The 12812-nt window shown below is 28.4% G+C and overlaps 1 protein-coding gene across 1 annotated transcript in view; it reads left to right on the forward strand.

The window, feature by feature from the left end:
- The window catches only part of AGO3 (Argonaute 3), a 140164-nt gene that overhangs the window by 25506 nt on the left and 101846 nt on the right, over positions 1 to 12812 (forward strand). Inside the window, exons 4-5 of the mRNA XM_075362583.1 lie at positions 3528 to 3659; positions 6179 to 6377. Of these exons, the coding sequence (XP_075218698.1) occupies positions 3528 to 3659; positions 6179 to 6377 (331 nt within the window). The remainder of the gene's footprint in view (positions 1 to 3527; positions 3660 to 6178; positions 6378 to 12812) is intronic.

Consider the following 12812-nt stretch of genomic DNA (forward strand, 5'->3'; position numbering starts at 1 on the left):
ATGTGGTAAGCGTCTTTGTAATAAAGTTTTAAAATTAGCAAAAATCAGTACTTAAATACCTTCACAAATTACAAAATGAAGATCATGTTTATTTTTCAATTCATTATGTCTCCATAAATAATAATTTTATCTAAATGCATGTTGTTTTTTAAAACATTAAGCCATTTTTTTTTAACAAAATAATTTATTTTTTAAAATCATTTACAAATAGTCGAGTTATGGCAGAAAATTGATGTAATTTTGAGTCTTTAAATGTCCTCTACTTGATGTTAAATTCGATTAAATATTAATTGTTTTTATCTATTGTTAATTCTAGTATTGTAAATTAATATCAAATTAAATAATAAATTTTCTCACAATAAAATTTAATATTAAAAAATAATAAAACAATTTATATTAATTTTTCACTTTTGAATAATTTTACTCGGCGACTATTACTGCTGATCATGTTAACAATGTAAAAATGCAATGCAGATTATTTAAAAATAAAACCATATGATCTTAAAGTAATTTAAACTCGTTGTTTATTTGCGAGTGTTTAACATTGTGTCATTGATTTATTTTTTTAAAAGTATTTATCATCATGGAGTTTGAATATTCTTTTGCAGAAATGTGTGACATGCATTTAATGTTTGGTTTAGCAAACTGCAACAGGGCAGAAGCAAAAAGACTATGAAAAAAGATTTCCTAATAGGCGTGTGCCAAATGAAAAACCTTTTGGAAGACTTCACATACAGCTTAGGGAAACAGATTCATTTACACCAGGGAATCACGACTGGTGGTAGACCAACGAGTACTAGGATTATTGAGTTAGAAGAAAGTGTTCAAAATTGTGTGGCAGAATCCCCTGATAAAAGTACACATTCTCTGGCAATACAAGAAGGTGTGGGCTATGTGACTGTGTGGCAGATATTAAATGGTAGACTGCCGATGATTTTCCACATAGATTGACTTTCTGTAACTGGTTTTGAAAAACATTAATTGAAGACCCTTTATTTACAACAAGGATTTTTTTCACAGATGAAGCTTCTTTCAACAGGATTGGTGTTAAAAAGTATCACAACCAGCATATCTGGAGCGACGAGAATCCTCATGGTAGCTTCCATAGTAGCCATCAACAAAAATTTGCCTTGGGCAGGTATTTTTAATGACTATCTTTTGGGTCCTGTCATTCTAACAAATCATTTAAATGGAGAAAATTATCTTGCTCATTTGACCGAAGATCTTCCACATTTGTTGGAAGACCTACCTCTACAATTAAGAGGAAATATGTGGTTTCATCTCAGAGCTTCAGCACATTTTAGTCAGTTGGTATTAGATTTCCTGCATGAAACTTTCCATGAAAAATAGATAGGCCGTGGAGGGCCAGTACCCTGGCCTGCCCAATCACTTGCCTTAAACCCATTGACTTCTACCTGTGGGTTCATTTGAAACATAATTTGTATTGAATGTAATACTCAACACTGTCAGTCTTCAACAAAGGATCCAAAATTGATTTCAAGAAATTAGGAATATTCCTGGAATTTTTGAATGGTTAAGACAATCTGTCTGAAAAAGACTGAAGACTTGTGTGTGTAATTTCTAATGGTGGGCACTTTGAACATCTCTTGTAACTTCTAACAATTGTTTACTATTATATATATATAATATATATTATAATATATATTTTATATATATATATACTAAACATTCTACAACAATTAATGTAAGATTATCACAGGTAGTTTTATTTTTCTAATTATTAGGTCTGTTATTGTGAGAAAATTATTACTTAATTTGACTGATTTACAATTTTAGAATTAAAAATAAATAAAAGCAATATTTAATTGAATTGAATGTAAAGTGGAGGACATGAAAATACAAAATTACAACATTAATTTCCTGCCTTAACTTGGCTACTTGATATATATATATATATATAAAAATATAAAAATTTATACTTTTGTTTAGGTTATTGTTCATAAACAGTAGGTGATTACCCTCAGCTCTTCAAAATCTAAAGGAGGATCTAACTATTTTCAGTATATATTATTTTTAGATAATTAAATATAGATAAACATAAGTATGATGTTTAGCGCAGTATTCTCTGTTGGTAGCATACGAATATTGTTTATTTAAGGCATAGTTACTTTTAACTGGATTGATTGTCAGTTGTATCAGTGTATTGACTGAGTACAATTAATGTTTTTAATATCAATGTGAGGTTTCCAACTGCCTAACTACATACAGTTGGTCTCACAGCTGGCTATGATGGAGTATTATTAAAAAAAAAATCTGATGTGGGCATCACATGACTTCCTGGTATGCCTTTTAAATTGCATATACACATAAAATTTTATTTCATTAATAACTTCTGATATTTTTTCATATTTTTTTTTTTATTGTTATTGAATTATTACTTATCGTAAAAAAAATTATAATCAGAGGTTAATAATTATTAATAAATCAATATATTTAAATTAAAAAAAAAAATATATATATATATAAAAAAAGGAGATGAAGTCTGATTCGAATTGATGTGCCCTTCCTCTTCTAAGATTCAAAAATTGTTTTAATTAAAATTTCATTTGGCTCTACTCTGAAACCATTGAAAATAAGTACCACTTGTAGGAGAGCTTTTCAACAATATCATAAGTGGTACAATATCCTACGACTTTTGAGTTATGTAAGTACATATATACATCCATCCATATAGAGTATGTACGTATAGACGTCATGCTGAAACTAGTCAAAATGGATATTTCTGTTGAAATGTGAAAACCGAAATCTTTTGCGATCACAATACTTCCTTTACTTCATACATGGTAGTAAAAAATTATCTTTAATTGCCAGGTAAAAACTAATTTTGTATTGGCAAAAATCGGTGACATCCTAGACTTACAACCAGATTGTGCTGTAAATAAAAAATTGTTATAAAATTATGTGATTTACATCGGGTACTAAAATCGCCCTACAAATTCATTTTGCGCTGAAATTCATTGCTATTAATCTATTAAAAAGAAGTTAAAAATAAACTAATTTTATGTTTTAACTCATTTAATGTCACTTCAGATTATTATGACAACCTAGGTCGACTTAATGGAATTTTTTTACAGTGGTATCAAAAGGAATTTGTGACGAATAGTTTGTATTTTTAAGTGAAAAAAATTATTTAATATTAATATCAGATCAATATACATATTTTTTATTTATCCTTATTCGTAAATCAATTTTCATCAAAAATCAATTTTAAATAAATCAATTTTCATTAAAAAAAAATTAAAAATTTTCATTAATTATTTTCATGTTAAATCAATTTTCATTATATATTATTTTTAGATGTGTGTTTTAATTATATATAGGTATGATGTTTAGCAATATGCTCTGTTATATCCTTCCAATATTGTTTATTTAAAAATAGAAAGTTAATATTTTTGAAAGGTATTTAGTTATTAATATTTTATGATTATTTTTCAGCGTATGTTCATCTAAAATTTGGTAAAAATAGATTCATAATCTAATATTTATGAATTTTTTCCTTTTATTAGATTAAAATTAGATGCTGAAAATGTTGCATCTAAAACACCACAAACTGCAGCAGAACCACCTACTACACATTTAAAAAGAATGTCAATAGCGGACAGACCTCCAGAAATACACAAAGGAGAGAGTGGTAGAAAGTAAGTTTGAATACATTTCAATACACTTCATTTTCTAAATGTACCAATACATTTTTAAATTAATTGTATTCGAAGTTATAAGAGAAGTAATTAAATATAATGAATTGTTGATTTTTTCCTGTTGTGATAATAATGTATTTGATATGCACGTATTTTTATAAGTAGTGCTGTTGGTATTTGCTAACTTTTCTGCATTGTTTCCAAAAACTGGGTTGTTATATTATTTTTTTGGAAAATTTCCTAATTTCAACTTAATTTATTAATTTGTTTGCTATCAGAAACTAGAGAAGAATTCAACATTGAAAAATGTATGTAACAAAAATTAAAAAAACTGGCTTAGCCAAAAAACAAACTGTTCAGATAAGTGTTTCATATAAATTGAATTAATGAAATTATATAATGCAAAATTATATAATAAAATCATATAATTGAAATTTTTATGAGAGGTGAAACAAGATTATTTGAAAATTTTATTTTTAATTGAGACGTGGAAATAGATGTTAAGAAAGTTCTATTCTGTTAATGCAAGATATTTAAAAAAAGGTTGTGCTAAAATGTTAATTATTAATATTTAAATAAAAAATTACATAAATAAAAAATAAATTCACTTTTTTTGTGAATTTCATAATAAATGAAAATAAACATGTTTGAAAGTTGCATGTATTTACTTTTACATATATATGACTTGTAATAATAATTACGTGTCACTGTTTTTTTACAGAAAAAAGGTTTTAGTTAATTCATTTCTGAAACTAATTCTGATGTAATAATTTATGCATTTAATTGAGATAACTGGTGTTTTGAATGTATTTTATTATGGAAAGGAGCTTAGTAGTCAATGACGCTTCTATCCAGGGCCTTGCATCAAAAATTAAGTGATTTTTAGTTTCTGAGGGCATAGTACCCTGGATATGACCCATTAATCAGGTGTCTGGGTCACTGGGATAGACACACATAAGATACAATATCTCAAGAAATGTTTCATATCCAGTAATGAAATATAGGACCTTGTAATTTGCAAAGTAGATACCAGGTCAGGGAATTAATTGTCACATATTAATGCCATTGAGAATCTTTGTGCAGGATATATATGCCAGTTGTAATACTTGTAATACTTATTGTAATACTTGTAATACTTATTGTAGCCCCATCTAAAAACTGCTGTACTTATACAGTTAAATTTACAGTTAATAAACAGGCTCAGATTTATATCATTTATTGAATGATATAAATGGACAAGATATTCCATTAATAACTAGCACATAAATCTTTTTATTTAGTCGATGTCTTGTTAAACTGCATTGAATGCACCTGCAACTATTTTGACTACTCTGGTGGTTATAGTTCTGAACAGTCTAGTAGCATTATAATTCTATTGATAAGTGAAATAAATGGAAGTTTGATGGTTTAGTTTAAATAACCTGCACTTTTATATTTTGTTTAAAAGTGGATTCTTTTTTCCCCAATTGTGGCAAAAGACTACAATTGAATCAGATAATCTGTACTGAAATGTAACTTTGGAAAATTGTCATAATGTATTATGCTTCTGAAATATGTTGCATCTTATATACTATATTTTTTTTATTATTATGGTTAGCAACTGCAATACTACCCAGTAATAATGATTGCAAATGATATAAAATAATAAAACTTAACACTGTTAAACACTTATAAAATATTGTGACTAGTATGAGACATAATTATTTCCTTGTTTTAAACTATTAAACAAAGTTTTATGCTATTGCACATCTTTGTTATTTTAAACCCAACTTGCTGAACAACCTCTGTTTATGAAGAACCAAGCACAGTAACCTAAAAACAAGTTTTCTGTATCTAAATTACAGCTAAAATTATTTACAGCAAATAAGTTACTTCAGTTACATAAATTAATGAACTTATAATCTCATTGAAAAAACTTCAATATAGTCTGTCTGAATAGTTCCAGATAAATGGATACTGAATAAGTGAAGTTTTACAACATATTAAATCTTGGTTGCTTCTAGGCTAATCTCCACCCTGAATAAATTCTTATCATAAACAGTCTCCCTGTAGAGTGATCGCCCTTTCTCTTCTTTTCCTTATCCTTCGTACCTTCTTCCTGTGATTGGTACCACCTTCTACTGACTGGCAGAACAATTATAATCTTAGGGCTCAGTGAGGTAGTTACTATGTGTGGAATTTTTTGGGAATTAGCTTTTTTGCCGTATGTACAAAAAATCTAATTACTAGCTGAAGTATGTGTTGAGCATTCCAAAATTTAAATCTTATTTAAATTAGTAGCTAGATAAGATATTTGTTGTAATTGCGTGTATGTGGTAGTGGTTTATATTTATTGTACTATATCTTAAGGTGCTTCAATTTAAGGTCAGGTAATATGATAAGAAAATATTGTTTATTTTTTGTAAAATATTACTGATTATGATTAGTTTGTTTGTAGCTTGTAGATCATTCATAAAATATTGTTCTATTGTGAAATAAACATTATATAATAGAGGCATACTTTTTTTTTTTTTAAACAGAACTTGTATTACTGCAAATTATGTTAGATTAATTTGTGAACCGAACAAAGGGATGTTTGAATATTTTGTACGTTTCACTCCAGAGGTTGATGCTATGAAAATGAAGTACGATCTATTAAATGAACATAGAAATGTTATTGGGGAAACAAGAACGTTTGATGGATCTGTATTATATTTGCCTGAAAAACTACCCCAGAATGTGAGTGCAACAATCACTAGTGAAGATACTTATGTTTAGTAACATATTTTTTTTTTCTTTTGTGTACTAGGGTCATTCAAATATTAACCGGAATTTGTTTACATAGCTTTATTGATATTAGATAAAATACAAATAAATTACCTTATCTTTCTACACAATTTTCTTCAACAGAAATAAATTTCCTCCACCCGATAGGTAGGGTTGGGTCTTGATCCTCTTATCAAAAAGCAGGGTGCCCCAACATTCAATTGTGCACATAATGCGCAACTACAGCATCCGTCTTTGAATATTCTCCTCCTAAAGCTTCGTTTAGCAAACCAAACATGGGAAAATCACACGATGACAAGTCTGACTGTGTTCAAGAGATATCCATTGAATTTTAGCAAGTTTATCAAAAAGTCTGAGCTGCTACTTGGGCTGTGTGTTGTTGCAAATCAGTTACTGGCATTGCTTTTGTGATAAGGGCCCTGATTACATCTAACAACTAGTATGCTGCATTTACCGCTCTTCTTTCATGCAGTAAATAAATCAGCAGAACCCTTTTTTAGTCCCAAAACACAGTTACCAGAACTTTTCCAGCTGATGAGCACTTCTTGGCCTTGATTGATGCCCCCTCCTACTTTTCCACCACTCCATACTAGTTCTTTTGCTTTCGTGTAGCGGTGAATTCACATTTCTTCGCAGGTTAGAATATGGTCCAAAAATGCCTCTCCTTCTTCCTCAAAGCGATTTTGCTGACTGATGTTTTTCCAGCAACACTCCATGCTCCTAATATTTATCCTCATCTGTGATGGAATTTCAGCTACGGTTACGCGGTAGTCATCTTCTGCAAGGTTACTAACAGCTTAAATGTTGTCATCATTAACACTAGTTCGTGGATGAAATTCATCCACTGCATCATGGCTGCTTCAAAATTTTTTGGCCCAATCAAATACTTGAGTTTTTGACATGGTAGCATCTCAGAACTGCTGGAATAGAGTCAAAATTTCAGAAGATTTGACCCCTTCATTGGCGAGAAATCTGATTATAATTCGTTGCAGAATGAACAGTGATACCTCCTGTTCAGACATTCTGCTATTGATGTGGGTGCATAACCTATGGGCATTGCTGGCCAGTTACTCCTTTCCACATGTATCCAACTAATTAACTGCATCACCATTCACAGTTCTTCCTCGTTCTGCGCAGCAAAATTCCAATTAGATTTGAATGACCCGTGTAATGAATGTTATAAACGAATGTGATAGTTTAAAGTATTATCAGACTATAGTTTGGGTCTTCGTAACATTTTTTTTAGATAAAGATTGCTAAGACTAGTATTTAAAAAAATACAAAATCAAGTAATGTTTCTTAGAGCTAAAATGATTATTTGCAGAACGTCTTTTTGTATTAATATGATATTCATGTCTTAATAGGTCCTGTTTCATGTCTCATTCATGCCTGATTTATGCTCACTTCTTTAAACTTTCATCTTTTAGTTCTTAAAAAACTTTGTAAGAAATAATTTTCTTCAGCTTATTAATATTATTTAATAAAAATAAAATCTTGGTCACAAATTGTAAATTAAATTAGTTTTTTTTGAATTCATTTTTAGTATCACTATTTTAAAGTGATGCCCTTTTAACAAAGCTTTTAAAAGAAGCTTGAAAGATTGTTTAAATTTTAATATTTATACAGAACTGAATGTAAATTTTAGGAAAAGTAAGTAAATTTTATTTTTATTTATTCAGTTACAGTATAATCTTTGTTTAACATAAAATTATTTATTGAATGAATGGAATAAATAAGTTGCCAAAATGTAATAAAATTGTTTTAAAATATTTTTTTCTCAAATTTTGTTACATAATTATCATTCAAAGTAATTAATCAGTTGTTAAATGTTGAATTTAATAGAGGAATTTAAACTAAATTAACTATATAAATTCTATAATTTAGTTTTTTAAATTCTGATATATAAAGTAAGTAAACCAAAATGAAGAGTGTTTGTTTGTTGGTCAATTTGATGTGACTTGTTGTCATCTGCCTTTTGTAGAAGATTATGTAAATTTATGGCTATAAGTTATTGTAATTATTTATTACATTTTTATCATTGCAGTTGCTGCTAAATATGTTTAGTAATATGCTTTAATAAACAGATTATTTATGTACAAGATATTTCCCATATATAAATAATTTATATCAAAAGGCTGCTTTTCAGTTTAATCTTATTTCATTGTAATATCATATGATGGCTTACACTAATTTAGCAAGCAACTAACTGCATTGATAAAAATTTAATAAATAATTATAACTGTTCAAAGTTAAGAGAGCATAAACATACGGAGGCACAGAAACTCAATTGGGAGTGGCATGTGAAGTGATGTGGGTAATGCTAAGTACGGTATGGAGAATAGTGGAGTGCGTTAAAGGAAAGAAGAGGGAATTCAGTTGCCTTCTTGCATTTGTGTAGTTGATCCATATGTTGTTACCGGCATTTATAATCAGTATTTTTTAATACTATTTTTTTATAAACAGTTTTTTCAAAACTAATTTTGTTCTAATAACAGAATTTTTAAGTACTTAATCTTCCTAATGCCTCATTCAAGATGCAATCTTAGATTAGGAAGAGGAATACCTCTAAAAAGCCAAAGCAAATATATAAAAATAAAATTCTACAGCAAACTAGTCAAAGATAAGGCAGGAGTGGTACGTGCAGAAATTCAAGCTTGCATAGCCGACCTTTGTGGAGTATCTATTCATATTAGGTGTTAAGTGATAACAGAATCAAATAAACTGGGGGAAAATGAGAATTTTATTACCTCAGGAAAAATTCATAATAGAATGAAAATGAAAGTTATTATCGACAACTTCCAAAAATGCGTATTATGAAATATCATATACAGTTTCCATATACAACAAAGCCCTGCCAACATTGAAAAAGTTATTGTTTTAAAAACTGAACACCCAGATGAATTGGTCATGATACTGTAAGGAAAATTCTTAAGAGTTATGGGTTTTAGATGAAAGAAAACTGAAAATAACAGGAAAACTTTATATAACAAGATATATATATATATATATACTAAATGAGTAAATTATCTAAAGAAAATGAGCATTTAAAGATGGGAAGGAAGACCATTACATTAATTTTTTCAGATGAATCTTATATTCACTTGTCACATGGGAAAAGTTATGGTTGGACTGATGGCTCAAGTAAAGGCCATAAAACACCTATATCCAAAGAACTAAACTAATCCCAAATCTTCCATGTCGATTGGTTTTGGTAATCGATAATGCTCTGTACTACAAGGTGCAGATTCAGACTGTAAAAAACATGAACGGTTAGAGTGGCTTCGAGACAGAAATATTCTGTGCTCAGCAGATATGTTAAAAACAGAACTGTATGAATTAATAAACCCTGATGATGTGAAAAGAGTACTACTTCGATGAAATATTGCAGAATCATGGTCACAATGTAATGAGATTGCCACCCTACCATTCTGAAATGAATCTGATTGAGTTGATTTGAGCAAAAATAAAAATTCAGGTAGCAGATGAAAATGTCTCTAGTCAGAAAAATGTAAATAATATAAAAGAAAACTGCCAGCAGAATATTGGAAGCAATGTTGCAAATATGCATTAATAGAAAAACAAATATTATAAAACAGATTTCAGTTGTTGGCCTGCAAACTGAAAGTTTTACAGTTTGCGTTAATGGTAGCGAAAGTAGTGATAAGAGCACTGATGAATCAGAATCATCAAACAAGGCTGACACAGATGATGCTAAATCTGTTGATATGGATTGGATTGAGCTGCTTGATTAAAAAACATTGTCGAATCTAATTTATTATCTCTTGTTAATTAAATAAAAATAAAAATTGTAAAAAATAAATGAAATTTCAAAAAGCAATAAAAATTGTAATTGTAAAATTAAAAAAAAAGAACTAACAAGATTAAACAAAAACAATTAGCTGATTAAACAAACAATAAATATAACAAAAGAGAAACAGTCAGATGCTATTTATCTGACAGTATGCAGCATACTGTTAAGATACACACCCACATAATACATAGTCGCATGTTTGTGAGTGTGGCCGATCTTCCATTCCACTGGTGTATACCAATCCATCTCCATTCTGCTCATTCACTTGTTTGTTTGCACTTTCTTAACTTTGAACACTATAAATTATTTACATAATATTCTACAAAAGCAGATAATAAAAGAGTAACATCAAATTGTCTGATGAACACACCTCTTCATTTTTGTTTGCTTACTTTATATATATATCAGGATTTAAAAAACTAAATAATAGAATTTACACATTTTATTTAGTTAATATTTCTTTATTAAATTTATCATTTAATGACTGATTAGTTTTTTCCTTTGAATGATTATTATTTAACAAAATTAGAAAAAAAATGTGTAAAACAGTTTTATTACATTTTGGAAACTTACTTTTTCCATTTATTCAGAATATAAATGTTCTACAAACGTGTGTCTTAAAGGTACTGTCCCTGAGAATAAATAAATTTTTGTTTAAAAAGATATGATCGTTTACACAATGTCTTAGTTGAAAGGGTGATAAAACCCTTCTAAATCTTTCTTTCAAAATATCTTTTGAAGAAGGGTTTTCTTAATGGGGATCGTGTTATCAAAAAATTAAATACTTTGTTACAAAAACGTACTGCTAGAGAGAATATCACTTAACATGGGTTGTGTTTGTGTTAGTGCCTGTCAGTGTTCACAGTTTGAAGTATCAAATTGAAGATTTAATAATTCAGTAACTATAAACAATGTTTGTTGAAATTCTAGAAGTTCAGCATAAAAATATTAACAAAAATTAAAGTATTGTTTTGCATTCAGTTTAAAATTATTTTACATTTATTGCGATGTTATCATTACCCCAACTAATTTATTGAATAATTTACTAGTAACTAGCCAATGCTCGTTAGTGAAAGATTTTTAGTGAATTTTTCATCTCCAAAACATTGGTAAATTAATTCAAGTAATAAGTGCATGCTACTTTTAAATTAAAATAGTGTTTATTTACTTGATACATGAGTATTGATTTTCTGATTATTTTTTTATGTTCCAGTAATTTGTGATAGTTTATGTGAAGTGAAAGTGTAATTTAGTGTTTGTTATTAACATCATCAATTAATAATTATAATGTGTAACGTATGATCTCTCTGAGGGTTCTAGAGATTAACACCATTCTGTTTGTTCTTGCTAACATTAGTGTTTGTTACTATTCAATTTTTTTTATCATTTTCATCTTTGAATGCCCTCATATATATAACTTGATTCTGACCGTACTAATTTATAATTTCCTAATGAAACTTAATAATTCACTTATAATGATCAAGACTTCTGAGCAATATTAAATTATTCACTAGTCTGTTTACTTGGTCGATGTGTAGTTTCATTTCACTATTTAAAATTGCATGAAATTATTTTTTTTTAATTTGGTATATCCCTTGAGAATTTTACAAAAACTTGAATTCATATTTTACAGCTTATTTTAAAGTATCTAACTTTTTTCATTGTACTTACCCGATTTAGATATTTTCTATGACCTTTCCAGTTACCACCATTTCCCAAATAATATCTGTTTTAATCAGGGATGTTGCTTTTAAGAATTAAAAAAATGTATATATTTGTTTTGATGAGCTGAATAAGAAAATTAGTATATGATGAAAAACAACTACTGTTAGTAATAGATGAATTGATAATTGTAAATTAAGAATGCATTTAAATGTTTTGACTAGTATGGATGATCACCAACTTTTGCTTGAAAATGTTTAACTGGGCACATTATCTTATGAGCAGCATTCAACAAAACAATTCTTTCAGTGAATGTTATTAAGTAATAACTTTCACGTTGACAATAAGTTTTCATCTGCAGCAGTTAATTTAATAGTAATGGTTATTTAAATACTTAGATCATATCGGTTGTAATAATGGTTATTCTTTTTTACTTTTCATGTATTTCTCCATTCAGCTTATCAAAAGAATGTATCAGGTCTTAAAGTATTAAAAGTAATTATATCTGAGAGGTACTATTTAGCTTTAGAAAAAACTGATACTGAAGACCCATCAAATGAAGAATGCTCAAGTGGAGTGAGGACAGTGGGAAAATATTAGCTATTAGGAGTTGGTAGAGCATGTTTTTATAATTTTTTATGCTTTTTATAAAAGCAGATAACCATGTTAGTTTAAAAAATAATCAAAAAGGGGTAATTAATTGTCTTAAGTTTTTGGAAGAAATATTTCAGTAATTAAATGAAATTGCATTTGATTGCAACTGATTTTAGGGATAAAGGGAATATTATGAAGAAAAATGATCAAGCTTTAAGTAATTCAAATTCACCTGTAATAGTGCAACTACAAGTACAATACTTACCTGTTCAAAGACTACTTTATTTTTTATTTTATTCATGTCGATACAACTTCTGGAA

This window comes from Lycorma delicatula, chromosome 1, assembly GCF_047948215.1.
Source record: "Lycorma delicatula isolate Av1 chromosome 1, ASM4794821v1, whole genome shotgun sequence".
NCBI classification, from domain to species: Eukaryota; Metazoa; Arthropoda; class Insecta; order Hemiptera; family Fulgoridae; genus Lycorma; species Lycorma delicatula.